General features: G+C 41.5%; 1 protein-coding gene across 2 annotated transcripts in view; it reads right to left on the bottom strand.

The window, feature by feature from the left end:
- The window catches only part of LOC117428943 (rho guanine nucleotide exchange factor 18-like), a 48,842-nt gene extending 38,303 nt beyond the window's left edge, over positions 1 to 10,539 (bottom strand). Inside the window, exons 1-4 of one of the 2 annotated variants that reach the window (XM_059014337.1) lie at positions 10,421 to 10,539; positions 3,930 to 4,054; positions 2,656 to 3,161; positions 352 to 526 (exon numbers count right to left, since the gene is read on the bottom strand). In XM_059014337.1, coding sequence (XP_058870320.1) covers positions 352 to 526; positions 2,656 to 3,161; positions 3,930 to 3,983 — 735 coding nt within the window. In that variant the 5' untranslated portion in view covers positions 3,984 to 4,054; positions 10,421 to 10,539. Of the gene's footprint in view, positions 1 to 351; positions 527 to 2,655; positions 3,162 to 3,929; positions 4,055 to 8,158; positions 8,250 to 10,420 lie in introns of those variants that run through there. The other variant, XM_059014336.1, reaches the window with a different exon arrangement.
- Positions 10,540 to 20,152: the final 9,613 nt, after the last annotated feature.

Raw genomic sequence — 20,152 nt, 5'->3', positions numbered from 1 at the left:
GTCCGAAAAGGCGAAAGGCTGCTTCAGAAATCACAGCGCTTCTATGCATACAGAAGTGTTATAACGAAATAATTTGCATCGGCATTGGTAACACAAGGGCAGCTGCAGTGTAGTGTGAGCTGTTGGTAGAATGGAACTACAGGGGTGACACTGGACGCAATATAAACCAAAGCGCACTGGTGCTCAGCACAATGGGACCAGTGCTATGCTACAGCAGCGGGGACCACTGTGCAATATTCGTTCCCCTGCTAGGGTGGTATTATAATCGTATCACAATATCAATGGTATACCATTTACAGTTGCATTGTAATTATTAACATGGACGAATAAGAATCCTAGTTTAATTAATACCGATCCATCCTTTGCTTTGGGGTTGGGAGACTCCTGCGGGGGATCTTTTTCTTCTGCAGTGTTGATCGGTCCCGCTGGGCCTCCCTCTGGTAAGGTGAAGGACTCTGTCAGCTGAGATGGGTCTGCGTCCCCTTGCTCCCCATCGCTGTCCATGGCAGACGCATCCAGGCTAAACCTTCCAGACAGCAACAGAAGTGGTTACACAGTCAGGCTTATCAGCGATTGAGAATTCTCCCAATGGAAATATTCATTTTTGTTTGTTTTTAACTTTATAAATATTGAAGGTTTGTGCTAAATATGGCCAGCTACCTCCAGACCCTCATCTCTCCCTACACCCCCACTCGACCTCTCCGCTCCGCCTGCACTAGAAGACTGGCTCTACCTCCGCTACGCTCCCCTGCCTCCCGAGCCCGCTCCTTCTCCACCCTTGCTCCGCAGTGGTGGAACGACCTTCCTACAGATGTCAGGACTGCCCAGTCCCTGACCACATTCCGGCGCCTCCTTAAGACTCACCTCTTCAAACAGCACCTGTAGAACTCCTCTGCTGTATCCTGGGACACTATCACCCTTCATTTAAATATGCTTTACTTTGCTCTTATCCGCCCCCTATTTTACTGCATTTAATCCTGTACCTCAGAATATTGTAATCTGCCAAGTGTTTAATCTGTAGTATTTTGTACTTAATCATATCCTGATGTAACTATCACTATTTAATCATATCCTGATGTAACTTTCACTATTATCTGCTGTATTATTGAATTGTGGTTTGTCACACTTGAGAATTATTGTATTTCTTGTTCTTATTGTATGACTTATATTGTAACACTTGAATGTATTTGTATTTGCTTGCGATTGTAAGTCGCCCTGGATAAGGGCGTCTGCTAAGAAATAAATAATAATAAAAAAATAATAATGGCAGGGCTGGGGGTTGGGGTTAGAATCCTTCTAATTGGACAAGTGTGAGGTGACATGTTTTAAAAGGAGCTGGAACGCCAGTTCCTTAGTTCAAGCTGGAGGTGACTCGGCTGGGAATCAGGGGTGGGCAAACAAATCAACCAACGACTAGAAATCACTGTCTGTGAGTAGGGATTCGTTTAGGGGATTGCAATCCCACCCCAGTCTCATTGAGTGTGTGTCAGGGAGAAGTTCCTGCAGCGGGACCTCCCTTCTAGTGGGAGCCGTGCACGGCTGGTGTTTTGGACAGCTTTTGCTTTTGTTAGCTGCTTTTACCACCCCGGTGTACTTTTGGAAACCTTACAAGAGAAGTATAGTCAGGGATGAGAAAGTTCAGAGTAGAAGTGAAAGCAGAAGATAAGGCAGCTGCTTGCTGGTTTGTTTCCTGTAAAAAGGGTAGAAGGGGGTGGGCAGTACCAGTGGTCCCGACTGAAATCAAGGACCAGCGCATCACCCCTTTGAGAAAAGATCATGGTTAGGTCTGCATGAAATTGTCCCTGTTTAAAAAGCATGGTTTTGAAAGGGCTACATGTTGTTTTAGCTTCGTTATGGAGTTCATTCTCAAATGCTGGTGCCATATTATTATATACGACAAGAACATTGTGTTCGGTTAAGCTATTTGCCTCGCTCTAAGCATAATAAATTATTCCATTTATTTACAGATAAAAACCCTGGATGCTAACCGAAGAACATTTCAGTCCTATAGATTGGAGATGAGATGCAGCATCTCAACAGACTTGAAAGAGAGCCTTGACAGACTCCACCGTGTTAATTATAGTCTTGTATTGGTTGGATAGCAGCATGCGCCAGTGCAAATGAATGTGCACCCTAGTCAGAGAATAGTATATATCACATCTGGCTTGATTGCAGATGATCATTCAAGATCAGAAACCTCTAATGTTGTTTACACCAAATTTTCATCAAAACGTGGCAAATATCATTCTTAGACTAGGGGGCTCTTTCCACTATTGCCAGTACTTTCCATTTTCTAAAAGGGACAGTAATGGAAACATACCTTTACTAATGTTGTGGCACAGAAAAAAGACGATGCTAAAGTTAAAGGGTATGTATTTATAAATGGCAGGAAATAGGGAGGGTAGAGAGGTCTACGTTATTCTGGAACTAGAAGGTATCTCAGCTCTGCAGTACCTCCCTACAATATCTCCCTTTCCCGTTTAACCCCCAGAAATGCACCAGTAGTTACTGTGGAAGAACAGGCAGTCACAGATAGCTACCAGCAAATGTCTAGCTGTTACTATGGTACTAATCAGTATGATATTACTCTATAACTGCATTGTGTATTGCATTTACCTGAGACCTCAAAGCCAATCACTACTTCTTCTCTCTTACCTTTTCCCTGGGTCCACTGGCGATACAGGGTATTCCCAACTGTGTCTCCGTGAGCTAGACAAAGTCCTCAGAAGTATTGGGAATGTCTCAGGCTCAGTGTCTTTATCCACCTTGTCGTCCAAGTCCCCCAGGTATTTAACTGTATTGACGAGAGAGCAATCACCTTGTCTGTCAGCGTGGGCACATAAATCCTGTGTGTCCGTGGTTTGCAGGGGTTCCCTGGTGCCCTTGGAACTCTCTTGATAAGACAAGGAGCCCGGGCAAGAGTTACTGCCGTTATCGTGCTGGAAACAGCGTCCATTGTTCTTCTGTGGCTTGTTGCACGGGCAGCTGTTCACAGACGTGGTCATTTCCTGCATGGCGTTGGTTCCTCCAGTAAGATGGATCTCCAGGTCTTTGAAATATTCTGTCCCCTGAAGGGAGGGGTTTAGCGAGAGAAGGTCCTCGATGCTGCTGTTGAGATCCAGAGTGTGGTCCTCAGAATCTGTATCACCTGAAGAGTCATCCTGTGAAACAAAGTAAATACACTGCTAATGCCAAACCAGTTCATGTCTATTTACCATGATAATGTTCTTCTTGTGACAGTCCCCCACTCCCACTACCAAAGGTGACGTCAGGCGTATATATATCACAGTAGTAAAACACCAACCTTCTTATAGGTGCCCTGACCCCAATTCCAAACTGAATTCAATGCATAGTGCTGGTATCTTCTTAATTATAAGTCATACAACACATGGAACTGACCCTGTTTATTAGATTACACTATGTAACACAATTTTTGTTCCTGGGTAGTAAGTGTTATTTCCTAATTGCTTATGCCTCAAAAGTATAGAAAAAAAGGGTAGGCCTCAAAAGCACAAACTTTGCTTTTGGTCCTGGTCACAAAAGCAAGGTTTGTGGGGAATAATAGCCATTTTCTATACTTTTGAGGCATTAGCAATTAGGAAATAACACTTACTACCCAGGAACCAAAAAAAACACGGTGTTATCTGCGATACACAAACACTAGCTTTCATGAGCCCAAACATCTCTTATTCAGGTGTTGAACGAGTAGCAACGTGGATTGAATTAAACCTTGTATCAATGAAGTATTTATGGAGTTCAGATACGACAGTTATTTTTATTGCAGTAATTTTTAATTCTCCCCCTCCCCACTGCCACTCAGCCGTCACACCCTAGGCAAAAGACTGTTGGATTGCCTAGTGTGCCAGCTAGCCTGGTTGAGTTTGGTTTTCACAGTGATTCTACATGCTTCCCGGTTTTTTTAAACTTGCCTTTTCCTCAGTCATGCCGAAGAAGACGTCCTCTGCGATGGACGGGGGGGACATGGACTCCGGGGACACACAGCCCGTCCCTGGCACGCTGGAGAACTCGTGGGAGCATGGCTTGCAGTCGGAGGCTGAAGAAAAAAAGGGGTGTCAAAATAGCTTATATCCTGAGGATAGCTCACTGCATCCAATAGAGAAGCTAATACAGTATACATTGAATTTCAGACTTACTGCAGATAGAGTATTTGGCCCTGCTGTTTATGAAATATATTCTTCTGCAGTTTATGTTTAATATTAAAACCCTTATATATATATATATATATTATATTTTGTTCAAGTCATGAAAATGTATATTTAAAAAATCCACATGGCAGAAAAATATATATTAAAAAAAACTTAATTAAAAGCTATTTTAACATTTTTAGAAAATATATATTTTTAATACGAGTGTGGTGTCAGACAGGCAGCAACATTCCTTACAACAGTTTAACATAGTACAGCAAAGTTTAATAAAGCATAGAAAAAAGGCACTGGCATAGCTAAACATTGTAAAGCCCAGAGAGGTAAAACAAAAAAAATCATTAAAAAAAAAACCCATGGCAAAACTACTGCAAAAAAAGCTGAGCAAATTGACAGTAGTACATGTTTATAAGGGATATATATGTGTGTATCTTTTAGTAATGATCAGCAGTATACAATATTACAATATACACAGATTTGAGATTCATCTTGCACAGTTGAGTTCTACTTAGAGTTCCACCAATTAAGCTGACATTTGGCAGAGCATACTCTGTACATTAAATAATAACAACACACGCTGTGATCAAACAGCCCCTTCAGCGTCTCAGGGGAGACAGAAGTAAGATGAATCAATGTGGTCTTGCACTGAAAGACAGGACCTTTCTGCTTTTAAAAAAAAAATACAGGCCATGTAAAACCACTGAGCAAAGAACACACAGCATAAACAAGGACCAGAGACACTGCTGACTTATTGCAAAGACATCAGTTTATTTAAACAACTTGGTTTTCCTATTTTTCAAAAGCGACATCTGACTATGCTGTACTGAACTCTCCCTGACATGCATTGTGTATATGTTCTCCACATTAAGCTCTGTCTGGCAGCCGGACATACACAGATGCCGAATCACCTGACATAGCACAGTAGGAATCTCTTAAATCAGTTTGGAGTCCCTATGCGTGCGACTCATGTCAGAAAGTCTACAGCTCTAAGGCTAATACTTGTTATTGATTTCCTGTGGGGAGAGTGGCTTTTTTGTTATAGTTCTAGGTGACATGTTTGCAAGCAGTGTTCTCTACAGAAGAACTTCAAGCAAATAAATAAAGTGCAAGAAAACAAAAAACTAGATGAGAAATATCACCTGCTGACTGGTATGCAGCTAGCATGCCACAACTCACCCCAATACCCAGAAGAACAGATTTTACTAAGGTGTTACATGCCTTAAAGTTTTAGAAAATGTAATTTAGGATTAGTGCTGTGGTTCGGGTTAGGGTTAGTTTGTACCCTGGTTTTGCTTTGCAATGCTTACCGATGCTTTACCATGCTTTCACTGTTCTTTATTACACTTTGCTATGCTTTTACTGTGGTACACTTTTAGAAGGGATACTATGCATTTACCATATTTCTTTGGAATTTACAATGCCTACCACTATGCTTTTACTGTGGTCAACTTTTACAAGGGATCTGTGAGGGGTGTGTGCTGTCACTATTTTTTAACAGGAACTATTGGTTCTTTCCTTGTTTCCAGGGTAATGCAGGCAGTTAGAGTTAGGTGACTTTTATGACATATTCACGGCTAACTAAAAAGTCCCTGGGCACTGCAAAGGAAAATGAAATGAAGACAGACTGTATAACGCAGCTCTGTGTTTCACATGGTTTGTAGACCCCCTGAGTAATTAACAGTTTCTAGGAAGGTGGGAACTGCTTGCTTACAAACACAGCTCTGAGTTGTCAAACGTTTGCTTACAAGTCTGGCTGCGGGGTTTCGACAGGGTGGCATTTTCAAAGAAACAATATCCTTTTATGGTCGTCAGCATTAGGGTGATGTAAAGCAACCTTCGATATTCAATTTTGCTTCAGACTGGATGAGACATAACACACCATAACATGTCAATGCTGTCACCGGCGTGCTGTGCCCCTTTTCCTTATCTTTGAAAAGGCGTTTTACACGAGCATTGACAACCTGCACACATAAGCGTGTCTTAATAACCGAGAGGAATTCCAGCCCTGGCGTTACGTCAGAGTTGGTCTAATCCTAAGGATTAGAGGGTTTTTATAGTTTTGTTCTCTGTGCATGCATGAGCTTCACTTCAGAGCAGCTGACAGTGAGAGCGTTGAGTTCTGTTTTATAAATTGCTAATTGTTTAATAGCCACTCCAAATAACGGCTTGCCCTATTAATCATGGTGCTATGTGGGGGGACCACGCACAAAGAAACTTTTCTTTTAAGTTTTTTTTTAAATACAGGTTTTTATAAAAAAAAGCTCTTCTTTCCCTCTGCATCCAAAAGTGTTTATCTTTGGCACTTGGAGCGAAACTCAGGTCAAAGTGACTCATCAGCTCTGAAGGCTGTTGTGTATAAGTGTTGCCAATGTGTGTGGTTTCAGGCTTGCCCAGAGACTGGCGCAAGCAGCCTCTCAGAGCTTACACAGACACGAGTCTCGAACCTGGGGGGTCTGGTTAAAACAAGGGTAGGGCTCTCCTTTCACTCCGTTAGGCTCTCGTGTGTCAACGGTTCTTAATTGAGCGCAAAAGTGTTTAATATTGCACTTTCCCCTTTTAGAATCCTTGTTGCAGTTCTAACATTTGGCCACCTGGTGGCACTGTGTGCTATGCACAAATCTAATTAGAAGTGAATATACATATACAATAGTTAATCCTATAAGCAGAGCTGTGTGTTAACCAGCAGCTTGCAGAAGTTGCAATCCATGGGAAAAACTTCAGAACAGAGCTACATTAATACAATGAAGTCACGCTGTAATTACACATGTTAATTTATTTATTGCATTATTATTATTATTATTTGTTTATTTAGCAGACGCCTTTATCCAAGGCGACTTACAGAGACTAGGGTGTGTGAACTATGTATCAGCTACAGAGTCACTTACAATTACGTCTCACCCGAAAGACGGAGCACAAGGAGGTTAAGTGACTTGCTCAGGGTCACACAATGAGTTAGTGGCTGAGGTGGGATTTGAACCGGGGACCTCGTAGTTACATGCCCTTTTCTTTAACCACTTACAATAAGCAACACACATTAATTTTTTTTCTTCTCTGGAAATGTATTTGTTATAAGCTATGTCATAAAAGAAATGTGCAGTTTGCAATGCAATTAACTGGTCTACTATTGTGGCAAGACTGTTTTTATACCAAGCCTAACTTTTACCCTGTCAGGTACACTGAGGTGACAAAACACTGGAGTACAGATTTACGCTGAGCGCATAAACTCACAAAGCCCCCAGTTTTTGCTTCTAAACTAAGTATTAAAGGTGCTCATGCATGCAACGCTGTGAAAGTCTATGCAAATACCAAACCTTTTTTTTCATTTCCTGCTCTGTATCGATTTGCATAGCAATCAGGTGAATTTAATCAGCATACAACAAGATGTAGCCACTGTCTACATGTGACTGGGGATTCAGACTGAATAAACATATCTGAACAAGCTTGCATCACTTCAGTAATTGGAGAATTACAATCGGCTTTGACTGTGGTGCCATTGTCTGTACCAACCCTAGACATTCCTGTCTGTAGCGTGCAAAACTTGCAACCCTCAAAAAAATCTCAATTTCATTACTATTAATAATATGTTTGATTCCAATTCCTTTAAGCTGCTTTTAGCTGAAATGCGTTCGCTGTCAAAAGGTCACTGGTCTTTTATCATATGGACATGAGTCTTAGGCAGCGTTGGCAATTCCTTACGCTTTAACATCTGTTTGAACTATTATTGTACTTGTGTGTGTCACAGATATTGTTTTCACGGGCTGTCGTTTGGGATCATCTTGAAAATGAGGTCGCTGTGTCTCAAGACCTTGAAAAGCACAAGTAATAAACAGGATGGCTGGCAGAAGTACCCCAAAAGCTCTTGTTTAAGAAATTGATCATTTATTTTCCCATCTAAAATTCCTCACGTTCACAAACTCACTTGTAAGCATTCTTTAATGACCTGTTAGAATAACAATTAAAAGACTGAGTAAGAAGCAAGCAACACAAACAAGTACCTCGTTTGAAGGACCACCGCTTCATCCAGAGCTTGGAAAAAGAGGGCCAGGAGTGGTTTAGATGCGAGTCCGCCATCAAAAAATCTGAAGGGGTTTTTTTTTTTTTGTGCTTAGTTCTTGGATGTTGTTAGAGGAAATAAAAGGTAGCTGCAGCCTAGCGCTGGAGCAGTCAGGGGGAAGGATTATAAAACATATGATACAATCCCAGAGGCTCCAGAGCAGGGGCTGTAGAGAGAGGCATGGAGCAGAGAGGGAGGGAGGCATGGAGCAGAGAGGGAGGGAGGGAGGGAGCAGGGAGGGAGGGAGGGAGCTGGGAATGGGGGGTTTGTCATGCTGTCAACGCAGCTAACCAGGGGAAATATTTATATTTATGTTTCGTTCACGCAGGATCTGAATTATCCCCCCAGTCCCTGTGCAGACAAGAGGTTTGATCTAAGAGTGTTGGTTTATATGTTTGCTTTGGGTAATTGCACTATTATATTAAAATGAGAATTAGATTATTATTTATTAACAAAATGAACATTGCACATCTTTAATTTGAAAGATCTAATACAAGCAGAGGCCTTTCTGAGTACTTCTATAGATAAATACTGTATCGTTGTATTGAGGGGATTACAGTAAAGGCAAGTTCTCTATATAAAAAGCAAAGCAGTATTATGCTAAAGTACTCAGGTTGACGCTGAGCAGCTTTATCTAATTTGGTAACAAGCCGTGATATGTTTATTTGCTAACTGCGGTAGATTGGCAACCTGATTTGAAAGAACTCTCTGGGTTTTAGAGCAGTTTAATATTTTTTGCCCCACACAGTCTGAATGCAAAATGGCAGCAGCGTGCAGAGGAGTCTTGTTTTATTTCACTGATGTCTTCATTTTGTTACTAGTTCTGTGTGTGCGGAAGCCTCTCTCAGAAATAAGCAACGTATTACAATCCATTTTAAGAAGCACACAGACAACACTGCAGATGTTGCTGCTGCAAGCTAATCGCTTCATGTATTGTGGTTCAAACTCCCTCCGCTGGGCTAGCTGCAAATCAATGAAACCCACCACAAAGGTACCAGGATGCAGTGGCTGTTTATCTATATAATGATGGATTTGAAATTGTATCTCAAATGCAAAAAAAAAATTAAGACCCAACAAAAGACGTTGAGCGCAATTAAAGGGGTAATAAAGCCAATAAGAGGTGAGGAATGGATTTCAACGCATAGGTTAGCTCTCCTTACATTAATCTTCTGAGTTACTGGTTTCAAATTCAGTTTCAATTCAGTTGGTAACAGCCAGAATAATTCAACTTCCCCAGCAGATCAATTTGGTATATTACTAACCCTCAGACACATATGCCAGGCTGCATAATAGGCTTCTATCAAAGTATTCTTTAAACGGAAGCGCAGTTTATTAAAAACACTTGCTGTTTTGTGCTGCCTAACATCACTTTCAAATACTCCGAATGAAACACTTTCACTTTTCAGTTTTACAAAGTGTCTCTCTACTATCGCAATGTGAGTTGACAGACATTGCTGTGATTTTGAAACATTTTACAGCTACTTTAAAAGTCTGAGCAACCCCTGGGATCTTAATAACACAGTTAACACTAAACCCCTTCTGCTTCAGTGTGCTAGGTATCAGCTCCTGTGCATTCCGCCCACCCATCCTGGGTGTAACCGAGGCATTGAGAGGTAAGGGCAGTGCCCTAAAGGATGCGAGTCAGAGGCTGACCTGGGGTTCAAACCCAACCTCTGCCATCTCTTGATCCTTCACTGCAACTGAAAAACCACACCGCTACCAAAGCTGCAGTACCACCTGTTACCAAATACTGGAGAACCACAAGCCATGAAAATTCTACTCTGCGCCACAAGCATTGTTTGAGAAACAGCTTGTAGTGAACACTGGTTACATTACATCGGTGCAATAATTGTACTGTATAAACTTATCAATATAATATACAGTAGGCACTGATATTGATCTGATACAGCCGTCTGAAATTGCTTGGTCTTACATAGTTTATATCAAATGGTTTGTATCAGATTGTTTGTATCAGATGGAAATGACGTCACATTAAAATTAGCCGTACTGTTAAATTATTCTGATTTAGCTCAATTTTCTAAAAGCAATTAGACAGGATGCTGTGTAAACTGATTGCCACCCACTCAAGGTTCGAGTAGCCAATAAGCCACCATGTACCCACTCTGACCTGGGATGGGACGTTTAAATAAAGCACGCCTGGACCTCCTTAAGCACACAACGCAGGGTGTTCAAATGCACTTACCAGCAGTCTTCAGGAACTCTCTCTCAGAAGTGCAGTTCCCCAGGATAAACGAGGGTCCTTTTAAAGAGTACGTTGGAAACGCTGTTGGGTTAACTGGCTCCTGAAACACTTCCGCGACACAAAAAAATTTACTGACTTCAAATTTGTGTTCTGCAAGAGCTGGGGGTTGGGGCAGAGCTGACCGCAAGGCTGACACAAGATCCTGCCACTGACTTCCTCTTCAGTTGTTAATTGCAGTTGAGCTACGAGAGATTTCGAATGCTGAAAAAAAGAATCCTTCAGTCATAACAGAAAAATCATGACTGACACTCGTGTCTTTCCCTCAGTGAATCATGATGACTCATAATATTGGACTGGATAGTTTTCAAGCTAGCCACACTTTAGACAAGAGTTTAGGTAGTAATTTGAAGACCTAGTTTAACAAGGAGATTGGTCTTCATTGCTGTGAGGGGGGAACAAAGACAGACATAAAGGTTCTATTTACCAACAGAACTCTACAGCAGGCATGGCCCGGCATTGTTTTGTGAACTTTGGAAGTTCGAGAAACTTTCCAAAAGGTTCTATCAGTTTCTATTATTAATGACTGTGCAATATGCCTTGCCAAAACATTTCAATTCTGATCCAACAGTACATAGGGTTAGTAATGTAATTACCCTACCTTTACATCATTTTAAATTCATTTCCCACTATGAGTGTTCTTCTCACTTTACCATTGTCCCACCTGCCCACGAACAACAAACATTCTGACACAACTAGGTGGGGATTCCCTACAGTCCCACAGTGAGTCTATGACTGGCATTGATTTCCGAATCTTCTATAGAACCTGTCTGTCTTCAGCTTCAATACTGTGTCAACAGCATTTGACCACCGGGTGGCACTGTATGCTATACAAGAATAAAATAAGAAGATGCAGATAACTAAATGAATAGAATGTGAAAGGGAGTGGGGGACAGGCATAACATTGCATTCAGATTTAAAAAAAAAAAAGTTTTAAAACTAAAATGTTCTTATTGTATCATGAAAAACTAATATGCTCCTTATCGCCTCCTCAAGACGCACCTGTTCAGACTGTACTTGTAGATCTCCTGATCCAGCCCCTCCTACTCTGCACTCGACTCACCTGACCTCAGCACCATGTTACTGGATCCTCAGCTGATGCACTATTGCACTACTATTATGTCATTGTAGATACAAATTTTCAGTTTTAAATCCTAAATTATCTCATATTGTATTCTAGTAGTATCTAAACTACACTGTATTTAAATGTTGTTTTTGCACTGTAACCTTGTATTGCCCTGTAGTACCTGCGAGTCGCCTTGGAAAAAGGCGTCTGCCAAATAAACTAATAATCAGTCTGGCTTCAGAAAGCGAATAGCTTGATGCAAAGGTTGTGCCAGGATGTGATTTAACAGAAGGAAGGAAGGAAGACTTGTGGTCTGCAATGTAACATCTCAGCATCTAACTGCCCTTACAGTACCTGTGTGGGACACCCCTCGAGAGACACTGAGCAGCCGCGGCGACGTCCCGGTACAACGACGGAGGCCAGATGAGACATTGGGAGCCATTTTAAATCAAGCGCAAGGTCAAATTGAGAGAAATAAAACAACCCCAACGGTTTAAAACCAACAAGAAACAACTCAGTAGCAGGAAGGAGCGGGTAAGGCGCTGTTCTGAGCACTTGATTGCTAGATTTATGCAGCTGACATTAAACAAAACTAGAATCCAACAACGTGACGGGCTACGTTGATTTTCAGCTTGCGAAGGAGGAAAATGGAAGAGCACATGGCCGCAGTTGGAACAGTTGCAATCAACATGAAAATCAAAGCTGTTAAATGCTTCTGAAATGAAGTGTAAATCATTTTCAAATGATCTGCAGTGTTTTGTAAACAGCACTGTTCCCACTGCGTTGCTCCATCAATCTTTTTTATTGTTAATAACCCAGTATATTATTCCCATACTGTTTATGCCAGGACAAGTAGCATGCACCTAAATCACATTGCTGTTTCTTAAAAGAAAAGAAATATACAGCTTGCTTACAGTGTAGTGTTTGAAGCAGAGTGGCCAGGGAACACTCACATGAGTCGTGTTTAAATCATGCTCATCCTCTCTGTAAAACACATGGGTCACACTGAATGTTGCCCAGCCTGAACATGTACTCTAGGGACCAATCAGCCTTCCAGGAGGCATTCAACTGTATTGAACCTGAAGTTAATGTCTAATTAACAGCAGGTTTCCAACCCCTATACACATAGGAGGCTGTGTGGTCTAGTGGTTAAAGAAAAGGGCTTGTAACCAGGGGGTCCCCGGTTCAAATCTCACCTCAGCCACTGACTCATTGTGTGACCCTGACCAAGTCACTTAACCTCCTTGTGCTCCGTCTTTCGGGTGAGACGTAATTGTAAGTGACTCTGCAGCTGATGCATAGTTCACACACCCTAGCCTTGGATAAAGGTGTCTGCTAAATAAATAATAATAATATCAAGGTGTAACAGTGAATACATGGTAAAGCATAGGTAAGCATTGTAAAAAAATATGATAAAGCATATTAAAAAACCATGGCAAATGCATTGAAATTGAATTCACTGATGGAAACTCTGCAGTCTCCTCCTCTCCGCTTGTTTTAAACGTTGCAGTGCACTTGTGCTCTCTTGTCAGTCCTCCTCTACTGCAGCCAGCTCCTGTGGTCTCGCTGATAAACTCAACAGCGGAAGTCGTGGTTCGAGCGCTATTTCAATCCTGCCAAGACTGTGACTTCACAGCAAGTCAGGAATCGAGAACTGCTGCTCTGATAAGATTGCATGGTTTGTTTTCCTGGTTGTGTGCTGTGGATATGAAATGACTACTGTAGCACGGGGCGGTATTGCAGAACCATATCCTCACTGAAGACACTGCCTCCCGGCCTCCAACTGGGAGACGTTTGAGGAATAACCGCAGTGCTTCATGAATGTAGATATATTCCCTTTAATACACCCTGGGTTATGTACCAGCCACACTGTGGGCAGTTTCTGTCACTAGTCTGTCTGTGTCTCAAAGCCCTGTGCTTTCAACTGCCAGCTTTCAGATGTCTCCAGAATGTAATGGCAATAGTGACGTGGTGGAATATCACTGCTATGCTGTGCGTTTGTAAAACGTGTCCCTATTTGGTTTGGTTTAATTTGCACTGTGTGGGGGGGGGGGCTGTCCATGTGGTCTATTGATCTTGAAAGCAGAGGAATTCACACGCTGTCAGAGCCAAGCCAATTTGCTGTCAGCCAAAAAAGGATCATTGTCAGCACAGCAAGCAGGAACATGGGCAAAAAAAAAAAACAACATTATTATTATTTTTCTTTGTTTTTTTTTAAATTATAATTTAAGGAAGGAAGCAAGGAAGGAAGGAAGCTTGTGCAATGCTGGTCTTCTTCCCCACCTTGCTTTGCATAGGGGCCGCCCACAAATATCACACATAGACTTATTCTATTTGTGGTTCCTGACTGTGATGTCATCATTTCTGGGTACAGTGCATTAGGCAGTCCTACAACTAAGAAAGACGCTGGGGAATATTTTGCAATGCATTACGTAGATTGCAAATACAGGCCAGCAAAATCCTGCCTTTTTTACAGCTGGACCTCTGAAGGAACCGAGTAAAGAGATCTAGTGAGAATAGATCTCATCTGTGAATTGAAAGAGATAATAAGGAGATGCAATTGAACACAATGTAAAGAAGCAGACCATTCTCACAGTTGAAAAGCATACAATAGGGGGCTATTTAAAGCTTACTCCTTCGTCAAACCAGCAAACTGCAGAGTGGATTCTATCAAGCACAACTCCCTTCTCAATGCTTTAGTGGTAATATAGACCTGACAGCAGCATGCAAGAGAACAGTTACTGTAATAACAGAACAAAATGACACCGCTGTGCTTGCTCTGGATACCACCGTACAAGTGACTTTGCAATTATGGCAATTGGGCTAACTGCTTTCAGTGAGTTTAATAGGTTTAAAAGGGTCCCTTTGACTCAATAAGCTTTGAAAACCTGCACTCCGGCGAGTGTGATGATAACTGACCAAATGAGGGCATTGCTATTAAAAGTGCATGCGCCTCCCTGGGCTGAGGCTTGAGAACTTGAGTGCTTATAGGACAAAACTCCCACGTCATAACTGGTTAGCAATGTTTGTATAAGCAGCTTGTGTTTCTGGGAGTTCCTGCCTCTAATTGGCGTGTTCTAAGTTCTTTGAGACAGCATGCGCTTTCAGGCTGTTGAAAGGAGCTTGAGCAGCTCCACATAAAAAATAAACTTGCTTCCCGTTTTGAGGCTCTCGTTTTTAGAACACGGCCCGTAGCTTGCAGATTTCAACCCCGAACCATTTCACTTTTATTTTCTCTTTAAATCAACAATTGCACAATGTTTCTTTGGTTCAGGGCTTCTCAGAAAGCACCTGATATGTGGTACTGGGGCTGAGCTTTATTTTCTACGTGACGCGTATCCCTGAATCACAAAACCCTGAAAATGAAGCTGAAGCACAGCTGCCAAAGCTGTGCCTCAAAAGCAGTGACTTGATTAATGTTTATGCACGTCTTCGCACTTCAATACTCAGAAGTGGTTTCAGGAACAGTGGCTTGAAACCTGGTTTCAGGAGACCAAGTTTGAGGAAACTTTTCTGTATTAAACCCCAAGTCTCCTCTGGTGTGCCATGCAGTGGCCTGAAACCTAGTCTCCTGAAACCAAGTTCCAAACCACAAAGTGGCTGCATGTTCCCTCAGCTTTATACTTCATTAAAATTTCAGGTGTTAACTGCTACAGGTATTGCAGTTTACAGTGAACAAAAGCCCAAAGCAAATACCTTTTTACTTGGAGCGTCTTTATATTAAACAGAATAATCCCCATATTTATAAGAACAGTTATCAGAAAGTAATAAAGCAGTAGAATGTACAGTATACGTATTGAGCAAGTGCTGTGACATCATTACCCAGCCAGCCTCACAGAATGCTAGACATCTTGTGACAGGGGAGCTGCAAATGCACATGGTGTCACAGGGATGGATATCATGGGTGCCTTGGTAATTGCCTGGGACTATCACAGGACCAGATACCACAAAAGAGTAATGCCGTGTTATGTGTTTTTTTGTTTGTTTTATAATTAATAAATGGCAAAACTAACAGTGTAAATACGTCAGGCAAGCATATTTAAATATATCATTTGTTTTAATTTTCCCACGCCCTTCCAAACTTCTGTCTGTTCGGATATAATCCACAACGTTCTGGTTTTGTCAGTCTCCAGAAAGCAGCTGGGAAAGCATGGACCGCACCACCGTGAATATTCTTGATGGATTTCGTTTTGTTCACGAATAGTGTCTATAGATTTCTCCTCTGGCTTGACAGTGTAAGACCCTTTGTTGATAATCCAGGCATGTTTACTTTGCTTTAGAGCTGTTTGTTTGCATGATAATTACTCCAGATACAGACTGGTCTCTCTCACTCAAGTGCTCAGGCACCCAGTTTATTTATTTTAAAGCATTTTTAGTCCAAAATAAATAAATAAAATACAAACTAGAAAAGTTTTTTTTTTATTTTATTTTTTTTATTAAATATACAAGATAGCGTATTTTGCAAAGTTTAAATTGTTGGCTGAGTGTAAGAGCATTCTGATAACCTCATAAATATATGGATTTAGGTTGATTTTGTCCGGATCAGCTCAGCCACAACCTTGGTTGTACTTTGATTTGAAGACTTTCAATTTTATGCTTTCAGCCAGTGAAATAAAGTTTGCGTGTTTTTTTTCCAACTGATTGTATGTGTTTCTGCATTTAACTTGATGGGTATTAGCTGGGGCAAATGAGAATTATGACATCAAGACCGTGCAGTGACATCATCACTTCGTAACCATGGAGACATCATGGCTTGGCATCAAAGGATCCTCTGCTCCCCCTGGGAAAAGGGGTCAGCACATTATTCCAGTGTGATGATGAAGTAAGTACCGTTTCGGTTTCAATCACCCATATTATTTAAGTATTCTTTTAAAGTGTAACAATTTACTGTATTTAGTATGAATTCGTTGATCGCTACAGCTGTTTAAAATAGTATTCAATAAACAATATTTTGTATACTTTTATCAAATTATAATATCTAAAATAGTATTTATATTGCAGTTATGGTTTTAAATTAGAACCGTACGCTAAATAAAATGGACTTTATAATTTAGATGCGTCTTGGGAAACCCTGATATAACGCAGTTTAATTTAGAAAACAAATTAAAAGGGAAATGTTGCATTTCAAATCCCAGTCTGAAAAGAGCATTTTAGCAGATGAATCTAAACATTCTATCACCATGGCTGCGAGGTGTCAGCGTTCTTATGACAGAATGGTGTCATAAACCTTCCGATAGTTCCATGGATTCTACAAATAAGGCTTGTTTGATAAATAATTTATGTTGCAATAATCACTTTTCATTACAATGCTTGTAAGCTATACAGTACATCAGACTAGATCACTTAACGTTATTTAATTTGAACCCAATTAACAGCTCATGCTTTTCTCACACTTCTAGGAAGATTGATTAAAGCAACAGAGAACATAACCAGAAGCACGCTCTTGAGAGGATGGCTGCAAAGAGAGTGCCAGTTTTAGCATTGGAAACCTCCAGTGATGGAGTGGACAGCAGTACCAATCAGTTGACTGACACGCACGGGCTAGACCCAGAAGATTATGCCATCTATCTACAATTTTATTTACATAAAAAGAAAAAAAGAAGGAAAACCCCTCTCCCGGATAAAGAGGAAACCTCTGGAAGACTAGCGGCTGCCGCATATAAAGAGGAGGCAGGATCCCGAGGCAGCGAGGCAGGGCGTGTGAGTGAAGATCCAGCCTCCACAGGCAGGAAAGCAGGTGGCTTGAAGGGAGAGAGGGCTCCCAGAAGCAGGGAGGTAGAAAGAGTGAATGCGGAGACGGGGAACGTGCGTAGAGGGACCCCCGGCGAGTCAGTCTCGGGAAAGATAGAGCACAGGCCAACAGACACAAAGTCGGAGGAATGGAAGTCGGGAACCAGAGCTGTCGAGTCTGCAAACATATTGGGCCTCTCTCCTGAGGACTACCAGGTCTACTTAAAGTATTACATCCACAAAAAGAAAAGGAGGAGAAAGTCCACTGCTGGCACCGGTAATGAAAACACCGGCCCCGTCTGCGAACATGCAAAACCAAAAGAAACAGCTGAAATCAAAACTAATAAGGAGGTCGCTGTTAGGAGCACTTTACTGACCGACTCCAATAATAAAACGACTAAAAGCAACGTGCAAACCAGTGGCGTGTCCCACAAAACGGTCATTAAAAGCACTTGGAAGAGAGTCGATGTCAGTAAGGCTAACGAGACGAGTTATTCCGCCGCTGTGCTGAAATTCGACATCGGCAAAAACCGCAAGCCGGTTTGTTATAGCGACCTGCCTTCTGACGACGGGGTCCTGCCCTTCCGCAGGAAGAAGAAGGTGGAGAGGAGCGTGTCGTGGGCTGACGATGACTACTGGGTGAAGTGGAACGGCTGGGACGAGGTGATCGATTGGGGGGACACAGGGGACAGCCCGCTCGCCCAGGAGGGGGGCAGTGCTGAGAAGGAGGCATCCAAAGAGAACGAGAAAGCACCCCCGGCCCTCAAATCCAAAGAGTCGGCCCCCGGGAAGGAAAGCCACGCAGCCAGCGGCAAAGCAGACACGGATGATCCCAAAACGCACGTCAGGCATCTCAGAAACAAGAAGAACAGAAGCCATAGATGTAGAGCAAGCTTTTACGACCCTGTTGAGTCAGTCAACCACCAGCCAGGAGTGATGAGAAGATTCGAGACCTAGGGGTGCTGAGCCAGTTCTCTCTGCCACACGCTGTCGTGCATGTTTCTTTCTTTTTAGTTTTTTTTTAGTTTTTTGCCTCATGACATCCTTTTCAAATAAATATATATATATGGAATCTATTTTTGCTTACTGTACTTCATCTATTTTTGTCACTGTTCCAAAACTAGTAACAAAAAAAAGAGACTTTAATAAAAAGCTTCTGTGTGGCTTGCTGCCAAGGACAGCTTCATACCATTAAAGGGGAAGCTTCAATATTCACTTGATTTTTTTCTGCTTATCTCCTTATGTTTATAATCACTGTTCTGTTGCTCCAATATTGTCCCCAATGTCACTGAATCATTTGATTTTTTTGTAATCAGGAAGTCCCCAAAAACAGCCAGCAACTAAGATTCTACAGGCACAGGTCATAGCTACTTGCTGTTTTGCATTTTATCGTCCCATCACAAAATACTAATACAAATTGCCTTTTAGAGTTAGGAACAATCTTGCCCATTATTGCAAAAAAGTGTGGAATTTGCTGGCCTCATAAAAACGAACAGGGGTGTGCAAAACTAAAAACCTGTTTCTAACTCACTTACCCCATCTCCCCGAGCCAGAGGAATTGCAGTCAGGGATTCTGGTGTTTGATTAAAAATCCAACGCCCTGTGCTTCGGTGCAAAAAAAAATAAACGACAAAATCCTGCATTGTCTGACAGTGTCCAAAGCTTCAAACATCAGACCTGTGACTCTTTACAAACAAACAAGGTTAATTAAAAAGTTATATCTAGTTGGATTTGTCAGGCAGGCAGAAGTGCACTGTAATCTGATCTGTAGAGAGTACAGTCTGTACAGTACAGTGTGGAACACACTCACTCAATACTCCTCCACAGTGAGCGAGGCAGGGTACAGTGCAGCCGGGGGACAGACCCATTCTGTATGAGGTGTCAGAGAGGCCATGCATTGGAATCGCAGTGCTAAATCACATCAGAGGATTTGTCAAAGAAATACATTCAAAACTTGAATAAAGTCAAGTATACTGATGAGTTTTACCAAGAAAGAAAATTATTTTATTACGTTTTTTTCTTTTTATATAATTTACCCCAGTATGAACTGATTTCTTTGCACCTTACGTGTAGTTGGGCTGGAACAATAATCAATTATTACGATAGTATTAATAAACTGGTCTTCATTATTTATGTGCAGAAAAACTATCTATATATCGATATAGATATAGATAGATAGATAGATCATATAAATCAGCAATAATTCTGAGTGCTGAAAGCTATAGATGCTACAGAGATGTTTTATTCCCATGTCTTCCAGTATTTATTTATTCCCGAGCTTATAGAAGTACAGCTGTGAGGTCAGCAAGACTCTTCAGGGCATGGAAGCAAACAAGAAAAGCATAAGAAATTGAAGCATGGAGGGGATTGTCTGACCCCCGAGACTGAATTTCAGTGTGATGAGGAAACGTTGCCCTCACTGGAGCTTCTGATCACAAGACAGCATTAGAACAACATGTTATTTTAGATTGTTTAACAGCACCCACTAGTGGACAAATGAAACAATTCACTCATAAATCCGTGCCATGCATTTGAGCACATGTGTACTGCACTGTCTAGCACAGCGCTTCTCAAACCCGGTCCTCGGGACCCCAGTGTTTTCTGGCTTTTAGCTGAGCTCTCAGTTACTTAACTGAACCCTCAGCTGAACTAATAATTTGCTTTATTAGACCTTTTTAATTGTTCTTAGCTCCTAAAAAGTTGCAGATTTCAAATTACCTATAAAATGTTATAGTTAACTTGAAATCTCCAACTGTTATTGTGTGTGTGTGTTTTTTTTTTAATCCTAATATATAATGGGACTTTACTTCTATAGCAGCAGCGTGTGTTGATCTTGACATTCGATACAACCAGCTTGACTTTTCCTCTTCATGTCAGAG

Source organism: Acipenser ruthenus, chromosome 47 (genome assembly GCF_902713425.1).
Source record: "Acipenser ruthenus chromosome 47, fAciRut3.2 maternal haplotype, whole genome shotgun sequence".
NCBI classification, from domain to species: domain Eukaryota; kingdom Metazoa; phylum Chordata; class Actinopteri; order Acipenseriformes; family Acipenseridae; genus Acipenser; species Acipenser ruthenus.
This window is presented reverse-complemented; position numbering and strand designations above follow the sequence as displayed.